At 30.9% G+C, this 13,020-nt stretch overlaps 2 protein-coding genes across 2 annotated transcripts in view; both read right to left on the bottom strand.

Annotated features, from left to right (window-relative positions):
* Positions 1–6,115: 6,115 nt before the first annotated feature.
* Positions 6,116–12,387, bottom strand: LOC138940010 (coiled-coil domain-containing protein 13). Its single transcript, XM_070308458.1, is given in 11 exon segments — positions 6,116–6,718; positions 7,274–7,408; positions 7,560–7,738; positions 8,049–8,339; positions 9,408–9,626; positions 9,770–10,005; positions 10,212–10,374; positions 10,620–10,792; positions 11,467–11,770; positions 12,070–12,135; positions 12,310–12,387. Coding segments are annotated over 11 exon segments (1,893 nt in total). The 3' UTR covers positions 6,116–6,669.
* A 387-nt stretch (positions 12,388–12,774) lies between these two features.
* Rbcn-3b (WD repeat-containing protein Rbcn-3B) overlaps positions 12,775–13,020 on the bottom strand; it is an 11,398-nt gene continuing 11,152 nt past the window's right edge. The window contains exon 20 of the mRNA XM_070308460.1: positions 12,775–12,907. Coding sequence (XP_070164561.1) covers positions 12,775–12,907 — 133 coding nt within the window. The remainder of the gene's footprint in view (positions 12,908–13,020) is intronic.

Genomic DNA, 13,020 nt, shown 5'->3' on the forward strand with positions numbered 1-13,020 from the left:
TTTTTTTTTTCCTCTCGTCGCTTGCGTGTAGGCAACATTTTTCTACAATATTACGGAGCACGAGATCGTGTCGCGACGTCTTTTTTTCTTTTTCTTTTTTTTTTTAACAAAATAAGCTATATAGACTTCGAAACTCTTAGGAGTGTATGTGATCTCTGGGTGATTAATTAATAAACAAGTATAATTGAATCGAATCACCTGTGTTAAATTATCGAGCGAGCGATAAATCATTGGACGCTTTACTAATGTATCTCGACGCGATATGATATTGAAATGATTTTATAATTGATACAAGACGATCACGTTTGAAATTTTCAGTTGATGATGTAATATTTTTTGCAACTGATCGGGCTTATATGCGCGAGCGTTCACGACGAAATCTTATCTTCACTGACGAATTATTTTCGAGAAGACTCGCAATGACCGCCGTAAAATTGTCCCACTACAAGATAAAAGGAGTAAAACGAAACAACTCGATAATGCGAATTACGTCGCACTTGTTCTATTTATATGATAAAAGCATTCGCTTTACAATTTATAGAAAAAATTTAAAAAGTGATAAATAATTAAATTTATTAATTAAGATATATATGTTCGCACAGATATACATTGGTTATCGGAAAAAAAAAAACCTTTAGTCATCAGCATTAAATATAATTATTATAGTTTAATGAGAGCCTACTCGCGCGCTAAAGTAATGAAATGTTTGAAATCATTAAATGTTCTCCAGAAAATTTTGAAAGTTTCCTGTATTTTTACAGAATCCTTTTGGATAACGTTTAATTATTTTCCTTCGTCATCTGCGATTAGACTCTTATTGACCGGAAATATTGTACGATTTGATATCGATAGCGTATAAAGAGCCATGTTTTTTTTATTCTGCTATCAAATTAGGAAGAATTGAGTTTAATTACGTAAAATATAGTGTCATATAATATATTATACACTAGAAAACACATTTAGATAAATTTTGATCTTTGAAAATATAGGAAATTTTTAATATACAACTATATAATATCTGTGTTGTATCTTACGCTTGATAAAAAAAATTTTAATATATGTAATTTTGTCATGTAATATTTCAAATTATTGATGAAATGTGATAAAGTTATAAAAATACATTAATAATTTTTTCCTAAAATATGAGAAAAATAATGACTCTTTATTCCTGTTTATGTTACCATATAATGTTACATTATATTGGAGATATATATTATTGACATGAATAATGAATAATATAAATAATTAATAATTATAATTTTATATATGTATACATTTTTATGGTTTATTATACATATTTTATTATTTAGAACTGGAGTAGAGGGTGTATATTAGGAGAACACTAATAGATATCAAATATCGACTTTGTTATCACGTCCTTGTGACGATTATCATGTCTTTATAAGAAATTAAGCTTTAAGAATTATTTATATTTCATGCGTTATATAAATGTTTTATGTTTTACTCTATATATATATGTGTGTGTGTGTGTGTGTGTGTGTGTGTGTGTGTGTGTGTGTGTGTGTTATACGTACAAGTAATTTATATTTAAACATATCAATAATACATTCCTGAAAATAATGTTATGTGTATAATATAAGCAGTAACTTTTTATAATTCCATATAAGAAAAGTTATGATTATATAAAAAAATTATTAATATATATAATTTTTTAAATCTTTTATTTTTTTTTGTTTTGATAAAAACGCATGTAACATATGAAATATTTATTTTGTAAAAAATGTAATTATTTCCATATTCGTTTATTTTGAAATAATCAATTTAATTAATATATTATCATTATAAAAAATTCCAAATACAAATATCAAAGAATGAAAGGAAATTGTGTTATGTATGTATAATAAAATGTTTCTCAAATAATAGAGATTATTCTCTATGTTACTTACATTATTTGAAAAGTCTAAAAAAATAGATTCGACTTTTCTCATGTTTTATAATTGATTGGATGGACTTTTGAAAATTTACGTCTAAATTATCCTGATTGATTACCTAACAGTTTTGATACTTTGATGAGAAGTTACGTATTTGTGTGCCCGTTAATTTTACATATTCATTATCGATCATTTCGACATCACCTTCACCGAACATTAACAAGTCGTTAAACTGTAATAATCTGTCGTGGATTGAAAAGAACAGGAAGCAAATTTTCTTCTTCTCTTTAAATATATATATATATCACTTTTTAAATAGATATTCTATTATTCTATTTTATTAATATGTTAATTAATTTTTTAATATAGTCAATATACATATAACTCACCATAAAAAAAAAAAAAAAAAAAAAATAAGAAGAATGAAGCGTGTTGTGTGCGTGTATGTGTGTTATGTATGCGAGCTTATTGTTAGCAGCTGCAAGTGACGCGTCTTTTTAACATGAATATAATGAATAATTTTTATATCACAGATGAATTGTTAAAATTATTACCTATTAGCTGAATAGAAAACTGAATATAAAATTTGTCATATTTGGACATTAAAATATTATTTTATTTTGCGCTACATATTTTTTACTACATTTAATACTAAATTATATTATTATACATAATTTTTGTAAATGTATTCTCTAGAATTTTAATATTTTGTATAATTTTTTTCTGTTTATTATAAATGATTTCGAATTTCATTTAAGTAGCGCAGAAATTTTTCGGTTACATTTTGATAAACTTTGAATGAGCGATAGATACGGGGTTAAATGCTCGCTAACAAATCAAAATTTAATTTATAATTGCCAAGCGGCAACATATAACTATTTAATCTGAATTCTAATTCTATAAATATCGTATCGATAATTAACTTGTTATTGACGAGAATCAAGTTAATTTATTCGTTATTAATATTTTTGCCCTATTATTTTGGCGAACGTCATCGTTAATCGTGTTTATCAATATTGCAAAAAGGGAGCGGTGTCCATTTTGATATTAATATTTAGAAGATAAAGCTAACATATTTTACGCAAATGTAAAATCGGAAATAATAATTTCTTTAATATCTGTGATTTTTAAAATTATTTTAAAATCCATCTTAGCAAGCCTCTCGAAATCTTGCTTGTTATTAACTTACGAGACGAGAAATTAGTAGTCCGATTTATTAATTAAATATATAATCGATTTAACTTCTCAGATTGATATACATATAATTATGACACACAATAGAAATGCAATAATTGAAGTTATCTCTTTTTTCACCTGTACGTCATTGAACATTATTAAGTCAGTCGCAATTAATCGGTTCCGGTAAAAAATACTTGGGCATCGTTAGGGTTGACACGCGCACATCTCGAAATTATCATCTCCATAGGCCGATGAGTATTAGTGACGACCTCGCGTGTTACGTAATAAAAATGGAGCGTACGTTTCGTATTGCCTCGAACGTACGATTGTTCTGTTGTATTTGCATATGAAAAGACGAATACGAGCAAGCGAGAAAATTTATTTTCAGAAAAAAAAAAAAAAGAGAGCACCGGTTCCGTGAACCCATAAGACTTTACGAGAAAATCGAAGGTGCAATCGGTCTTATCGTATCGATGTGTAACCGATTGGTATCTATCTTTATCCTACAATTCAACTCTCATACTTTCTAAACCACATGGAAATCTAAAAGACTTACAAAGAGTATGTAAAAAATATGTGTGAATAGAAAATTGGAATGGCTTTTAAATATATATATTTAAATTGTTCGTCCAATTGTTCGCTTCGACATTACGCTATTCGATTTCTAAACCAATCCCACGATGATGGAACCGCTACCGCAATCCATCTAGCTTACCTTGCAAAGATCTGATGAAGCCGCGGAATCGATCACCGCGCTGCGACAGACCTCCGGTTTCCGGCGAATCTCCGGATGATGGTGATGAGCGCGAGACCAGGGCGCTGATCGCGGGTCGGCGATACGGCGGAAAAATTCGCGGCGAACGACTTGACGGAATGAACGGACGAAGGAGGTTCAAGAACGAGTGACGTGGACATCCCACGGCGTCGACTCATATACTCTACCCGCGCCGATCTGACGTCACGGGCTCATTCCTTATCAGCCAGGAGGTTCAACACCTGTAAAGTCCACACCTGTCGGCGGTGAGCTTAAGCACCATCGGAAACACGCCCAGCTAGCTCAACGACGACAATGATGATGATGACGAAAAGTTCTCGTCAAGCGCCACCCGCTATTCGCCGGTATACATCCGGTAGGTATTTGGAGTCGCTTTGGCGACTCTTCACTTTTAGAAAAGCGTCCAAGTATCTACATACAAAAAAAAAAAAAACACAAGTAGAGTTGTGCAAATTAAAAACTTGCACATTGCTTCATCATCATTTTATTTTACAAAGCTTCAGCTGCTTTAAGCATGCGGTTTTTTTTTCAATTTTTGCTTTCTCATAGAGGAAGCTTTGCGAACGAAATAAAAAGATAAAGGAGCAATACGCTATTTCCTAATTTACACACTTTTTTTATTTTTACATAATCGTTATAGATTATACATGTAAAAAAATTTAATCCGATATCTCAAATTTTCCGAAAGTTACAGCGTGTACAGACATTTGTCAAAAAATTCAAAATTTTATAAAAAATAAATCCTTTCACCGATACTCAGCAAATTCAGCAGCAACCATCCATTAATAATATTTTATCCATCTAAAAGAATTTCACCTGATATCTCAAAATTTGCGTAAGTTACAATGTATACAGACATTTCTGAAAAAATTAAAAATTTTATAAAAAATGAACCTTTTTATCGATTCTCACGAAATATTCAATACCAACCATCCATGTAAAAAAAATTTAACCCGATATCTCAAAAATTGAGGAAGTTACAGGTTGTACAATATATTGCATATATGCACACATACACACATACATATATATATATACATAGATACATACAGATATTTTTTAGGAATATCATTTTTCGACGTTTTGGAACATTCTAAACGCATTGGCATAGAAAACTCGAAAAAAAATTTTGTCACGAAAACAAAGCTTCCTTCATGAAGAAGCAATATTATTATTACTAAGTAAAATGATTATTAAGTTTACTTTACTTCTTTTAAGTAACTTTATTATCTTTAACAAAAAATATTTTCTTAATAATAGTCTTAAAATAAACTTGTCACGAATTTGAGAAAAACTCATTATCATGTACTCAAAAAAAAAGTAAATATTTTCTTTTGAAGAATATTATAAAATTTTATCGAAGAAAAGTCAGATATATATGGTTAATTTAATGCAAGAAAATTTATTAAATATCAGACAAATTTAGTGTATTTCTTTCAATTATATAATTTAATATTCTTGATTGAAGTGTTAAATTTTACTAGGATTCAGAATACATTTTGAATAAATTTGATGCTTGTGAAGAACTTATGATAGATTTGCGAATATATGAACTTTTGAGATACTTGAAACAAGTTATATTTACTTGTATACAGTATGTACTTTTCTGTGTATACTTTTCTAATATTTTATAACTTTAAACTGTTTTTAATTAATTTTAATTTTCTATTAATTTTTAGGAATTTATAATATGAAACAAGAGAAGGAAATGTGCGTTTGATCTCGAGCCATTCAAATATTAAAAATCGTAAATTAGACATCTATAGCATTTAAATATTCACTTAAGAACGCGTTTACGATAAAAAATATTATAATAAATTAACGCAGCTCCCGCTTCTGATTATTCGAAATATGTAAAAAATACGCGTATGTTATAAATCTTTGAAAATTTAAATAAAGAGAAATTTATCACATTTAAGGAAATCAAATATCTACAGTTTCGAGTATTAATCATCCTATACAAGAACAAGAATTATAAGATGGTGACTGGAACTTGGGATTGATCAGAACATCAGAAGCAGTTTAATGCAATTCAATAAACGATTTAATTTTTGAGACACATGGTACTATAAATAATACTTACAAATCTAGAATACATGATAAGTTGGATATTTGAAAAACACAGATAAAAATCAAAATTTAAGCGTGCAAAATGAATTATTCTTGTTCTATCATAAACAACTATTTGAATAGAAAATTTTATTCATTTTGTAGATACATAGAATAAGCATATCGATATACGATGTTAGACTTTATAAAGCATCTTATATAAAAATATAGGCATATATGTATATGGAATTTTTTTCACTTTGCTATTTATATCGTGTCGCGATATATAAGCCTATTTGAACGCTCTTGAGACGCATTGTCATCAGAAAGTTTCAAACTCCCGACTAGATTCGAATGTAAGATTGAGATTCGTCTCGCGTTCTACTCTCGAGTAACGAGAAACGAGATGAATTTACGGCCGTCGCGATATCAATGGAGAGTAAACGAATTGGCCGAGGTAAATATCAGAGCGGTGTAAAGAGGGAATGGAGAGGAACGACGCGCTAGGTGGAAACGAAACTGTGAGTTTTGTTCCGACGGTGTCACGCGGGTTTACGTGGAGGTGTTGCACCTTATCTCGTGTCCCAGTTACATCACCGCGCGCCGCGGCTTTGTCGCTACTACATCTATTCCGATCGCAAGCGACTGCCATGTGTAAGAATGTTTTATTTTATCCATAATATAGAATTATTTTTCCTCCGCAAAAATAGGTCCGCCTGAAATTTATTTTCCATGTACTGGCTCGTTTCTTCTTCCCTTTCCCCTTTTTCCTCTTTAAATTGTTATCGTGGAACGACTTCCACCGGCGACTGACGGTTTATTCCTAAAAAGAAATATTTATGATTCTGATAGAAAGATAATAGTCAAAAATTGATTAAATTAATCTTACGTTACTTCGATTAAAAAATATAGAAAAGATATAAACGATGGGAAAGAAAAATATGAATGATGAAAAAAGTGATGTATTATTTAAAATGAATATTTCCTTAATATTGTTAAGAATAACCATGCATGTAATCGATATTAAATAAATTAATAATTTTTTTAATTACTTTAAAAAATAATGACAGTATATAACGATTGCTTATATGTGAGTAGGTAGAAAAAAATCATAACATATTTTTTACACGCTATACATTTCACAGCAGCAATAGGCACTGCATGAAAATCTAAAAATAGATGCTCGGTCCCGTCTGCACTTCTTACACGAGAATCTATTTCTAGAAGGCCGTATTGGAAAGTAGCATCGTAAGATTAGCTAATTGTCCTTTGCAAAAGCATACATGCATATTCGCACACATGTACGGTTACTAAATAGAATTTAAGTTTTGCTCGCGTATATTTAAATGTACGATAAATAAACGATTTAGAGATTTACCTGCACGCATCTTTGAACGTTTTTCGAGCTTGATCGAGCATTCGTTTGTACATGGCAAGATCTGAGATTTTGTCCTGCTGTACAGTATCTAATCTGGCCTTCAGGGCGAGACACTCCTCTTCTAATAATTCGATTCTATGTATTCAAATAAAGATAGGAAACGACAGATAAAAAATGCCTAGTACGCACATTGTTTTTCCATAAAAATCATGTTCGAATTAAAAAGAAAGACGAAGCAAATTTTTTCATATCACAGCATAACTTATATACTTATAATTTAACTTACTTGAAACGAACTTCTTCGGAATTGATGGTTTCTTCTTCCAATTTCTGATACGACATTTTTGTATAAGATTTTGCTCTATATCCAGAATCCACTTTGGCAAGTCCTACTCTTTCTTTTTCCAAATTCCGCAATTTTGACTCCAATTTCGCACGTTTAGTTTTTTCCTTGTGCAGTAATTCCTTTAAATAAACAATCAAACTCTACAAATTCCATAAAAAATTTACAAAAATTTTTATACGGTTTTAAATACAATTTCGATTCCTTTATATCGATTTAACAATTAATTAGCAATAATCTATTAATTAAATTTCAACTATCCCTTTTGATAAAATCAATAAATAAGATTGATTTTTTGAATTTTTTATTGGATATATTCTAATATATTAATTAAAAAGATTAATTTAATAAATCGTCATAAATTTTGTACATCTCTTGAAATAAATTATCCTAGAATTTTCTAACAAATTTAATACGAATTTCATATCTTACTATAAGCGCATTTGCTTCGTTTCTTTCCTTATCCAATCGTTGATTGAGCACAGTTACTAGTTCTAATAATCTCACCCTTTCGGCTTCGGCAGCTAGAGCCAAGGTTACATATTCGTTTGGTTCGCCTATACTTCGCGGACTAGTAAGTGGACTGATCTGGCGCTCTTTTGGCCGGAGATCTGAACGAAGCGAGGTTCGGCACTTGAAAGATTCATTCGACATGATGCCATTTCTAAAATTGAGGAACAAATACGTACATATATGACTTGTTATTGTATTGAAACGGTATAACTGAAAATCAGATTGTATACGCGAATATGAGAAATTATACAAATAAAGTCTTCCAGTAGGAGAAAGAAAATCGTTAAGTATATCATCCACATTCACCGGATCGATTTTTCGCACTCGAGAATGATTTTTATTGTAAATTATTTTACTCATTATAAAATCTTTATACGAAAATGCATATACTAGGTATATAAATATGAAACCGGAATTTGTGCCCATAGATGGTCCTAGCTGTCAATGTAGTTACCGTCAAACCGCGTCATTGGCGCCATTTTCTTGTTTTGACATCTGATAAAGATTTTCAACTCGCAACAATACAAGTTTCATACAACAGCATAGTTTTTAATAGCGTTGAACATGTCGAATTTTGTGCCTGGAAACTACGATTTGCGGACAGCATTGATTTTCCGTTACCATTTGAAGAAAACTGCTGCAGAATCGCATCGAATGCTTGTCGAAGCTTACGGTGAGCATGCTCTTGGTAAATCACAGTGCTTTGAGTGGTTTAAAAAATTCAAAAGTGGCGATTTTGACGTGAGAAACGAAGAACGTGCAAGACCACCGAAAAAGTTTGAAGACAGCGAAAACCTGGCGAAACCGTTAATACTGAACGCTACCGACAACAAATGATCGATTTGAATCAAGCTTTGCGTGAAAAACGACCAGAATATCAAAAAAGGCAACACAAAGTGCTTTTGCTTCATGATAATGCACCATCACACACGGCAAAACCGGTCAAGGAAACGATTGAGGCGTTTAGTTGGGAAATACTTTCGCATGCGGCTTACTCACCAGACTTGGCTCCATCCGATTACTACTTATTTGCATCGATGGGACACGCACTTGCTGAGCAGCGCTTCACTTCTTACGAAAATGTACGAAAATGGCTCGATGACTGGTTTGCCTCAAAGGAGCAACAGTTTTTTTTTGCGTAGCATCCACAAATTGTCAGAGAGATGGGAAAAATGTATAGCTAGCAATGGGCAATACTTGGAATAAAATGGTTTTTATCATTTTCATACAATAAACGTGTATTTTCTATACAAAAATTCCGGTTTCATATTTATATACCTGGTATATTATATATGCACTATATTATATATGCACTGACTTTAACTTATCGATCTCGATCTCGCGTTCCTCCAATCTTCTGCATAACTGATCGACGTGCAATTGCGTTGCTCGTAGCTCGTTCTTAATATTGACACTCTCACGTTCGATCTTATGTTCCTTATTCTGCACTTCCATTTCGCGTTCTTGATATCTTGCCTCGATAATTTTCAATCGTTCCTGATAACATCATATCATTTCCATGGATTAAAAAAGTTTTAATAATATACTATATGCTAGAAACAAATCTTATCATAACACTAACCGGACACTTTATTTGCAATTTATTCTTTACTAGATTATAAATCTCTTCTATCACTCACATTCAAAGCGTCGATCAGACGATCATCGTGAGATCTTTTCTCGTTCAGCATTGCAATGTTTCCCTTTGCAATATTTAATTCGTGTTCCAATACTTTTATTCTCGCTTTGGAAGCATCAAGCTTCCTCTTCGAAGTCTCCAACGCTACTTCTGCTTGCCTGAGTTCCTTCGCTGTATTTTCGATCTGTTGCCGTCTTTCTTTTTCAGCAATTCGGAGATTTGCCACATTTCGTCGATCTAGAATAACTAAATAAATGGCTTGGTTGCAAGAAAATAAATAGGCACAATTACGAGTCTCAATTATAATACAAATCGTGCGATTATAAATAATCCAACTTAACTATAAAATAATATGTAAAATAATTTAAAATAAAAATAATTATCATAATTGCAAATAGAATCAATCTAAATACGGATGAAATTTTATCATTCTTTTCCCCTACCGGAAGATTCTTTCTGTGATTTCTCGTGTTCAGATAATCTGATTTGCAGCTCCGCCACTTTCTGTTGGAGATTTCGAATTTGCTCAGCTCGTCCACGCCAACTACCCGGTACACTCGAAAGTATGCTGATGTTGACATTCTCACCCACTTCGCTGTACAATAACTGAGACTTGTATTCTTAGTGATAACTCCATATAGAGAAATTTAGAATCTTCAATCAAGTGATAAGAAAATTAATATATAATATATCTCGCGTTTTTATATAAATATTTGCGAGTTACGAAGATCCTAAAATTTTTATCATTTTTCACTTCTAAAAAATGATTGAACACTCACTTCTTTGGCTTCTTCTACATATTAGCTATTAATCTGATATTATAACGAACTTATAGAGCAACAAGAACACACCTTCTGTGCTTTATTAATCTCTTGCCGAAGAGAAGCGCATGTGTTTCTAGATTCACAAAGTTTTGTTTGAACTCGTTGCAGCTTGTTTTTCAAACATTTTATTCGTTCATCATCTTTGCTCGACGAATTGCTCCTCGAATCTTTTTCCCCTATGTTATCTTGATTTCCATCTTCTTCGACATTACAATCACACATAAGACATATAAAACAATCACGTAATATAAGTTAATTACTAATTTTTAAAAAATTATATATATATATATACAGGATGGGGCATTTATAGTGACGCGGGCATATCTTTCCAAAACGAAGTGAGATATCAAAAAATGTTTCAGACAAACCTCCCCCATTTTTTATTGCATATTCTTGTAGCTTATCTCAAGAGCTTTTTAAGACACTATAATAAAGTATTATTTTTTCATTAAGTACTTTATGAGTTATTTTATATCTTAATCTGACATATTTTGATATAAAAAATAAAATATCTCGTAAAATATTTAGTTTTCAATAATACCGTAATACTTTTATATACAGAATAATGAGACAAATCAATTAGTGTAAAAAAAAAGTTGTTTTTAAGAAAAAGTGTGTAATTATTTTCAATGTATCTTTTTAAACAATTATTTGTTTGTCTGAAACATTTTTCGATATCTCATTTTGTTTCGGAAAAATATGCCCGCGTCGCTATAAAACCCATCCTCTATATATGTATAACAGAAAAGTAAATTAAAATATCTACTCTTTCATCAAACATTTTCAAAAAGCTTTTGATTGGCATAACTCAAATTTATTTCAGGGCTGCAATTTATTCATATTGCTTGCAAAAGAGAAGAAAATGCGAACTCACTCTCGCCGAAATTCTTATGTGTTTCAGATTTGAGAATCCGTTGTAACTCCGCTCTTTGGCGTTCCAACTCGTCATCTCTGATGACCAGAGTGGCTTCTAAATTCTTGCATTTTGTTTTTAAGGCTTCTATTTCGGCGGTTTGATTTCTATATTTCTTGCCAAGTTCGATCAATTTCGTCGTAGCCGGTTCGATCGGCTTCCCTATTATATTTTGCAAATTCAATTTTTCTTGCGACAATTTACGCAAATTCTCCTCCGCTTGTTCAAACGATCGTCGCAAACATTCATTCTCCGCCGTTAAATCCTATCGTACAATTATTATCTCAATACGATATTGAGCTACTCAATAATTTGCAGGATAAGAATAAAATATATGTAGTCATATAAGAAAAAACTCTATATTTATGTTCAAGAAAATTATTATTTTTACTCTTTTTAGTTTTCTTGGTGATATTATAGCTATAAGTACATTATAGGGCAAATATATATATATATATATATATATATATATATATATATATATATTTTTTTTTTTTATTTTATTTTATAATCAATATTTTTATTTTTAAAAAGAGATTTTACATATATCAGAATTATACTTACATGAATGTGATTCTGCAAGAATTTATTTAACTCTTCTGGGAATATGATACGTTCGGGGAACTTTTCCTATATAAAAGTCGCATATATGTATATATGAAGAAAATAAAATGTACAATATATACGAGCAATAACGAGAGAAATAAAATATTGATAATGTTATCTGTTTAAAACAATGTTACATATTTTGAAACTCTCGTATGTATTTAACCGCTAATATTATATATATCCAGATACAAATACCTCTACGAATTTCGATGATGATACATCTTCATCATCATGAGAATTATTTATCTCTAACTTAGCTATACCATCTGCCATTTTTATATTAAGTATTTAATCGAAAATATTCGATTTAAACTTATGAAATGACAACCTCGAATATATTGCCACATGCATTGCTGCTCCCGTTTGTAAGTTATCCGCAGAATAATAATGGAATTCTGTCCTTATGCAAAATTATGCATTACTGATATCGCAAAACGAGATTAATACGAAACTAGGAACGACGATTCGTTCTATTCACGAGCGTGTGTTTTTACAATGATAAATGTCAAAAATGTTCATACTGAATATGAAGCGAATGTTCTTTCTACAGATATATTGTATATGCTCGTTTGTTCTACACATACATACATAGTACAAACGAAAATCATGTTTATACCATGACATAGTATATCTAGACCGAGTATTAAAGAATGGGGATCGTCAAATATTAGACAGAAATAGCATGCTTTGTATCACCATTCTATTGTCATCTTTTCCATCCCTTTTTTCCCAATCAGACAAAGACAGATCGGTGATCGTACAGCAGCTGTCTCTTTCTATTTTTTGACGCGTTCTGAATACGGGGATGTAGAGACGCGCAATTTATATATTATACGTCTATGGTTTATACTCAAAGATGCAATATTTAAATTATGCAGTAACAGTACTCTGCGTTGATACCACACT

Source organism: Polyergus mexicanus, unplaced genomic scaffold, assembly GCF_030449975.1.
Source record: "Polyergus mexicanus isolate NDT 795.1 unplaced genomic scaffold, iyPolMexi1.0 SCAF_15, whole genome shotgun sequence".
NCBI lineage: Eukaryota > Metazoa > Arthropoda > Insecta > Hymenoptera > Formicidae > Polyergus > Polyergus mexicanus.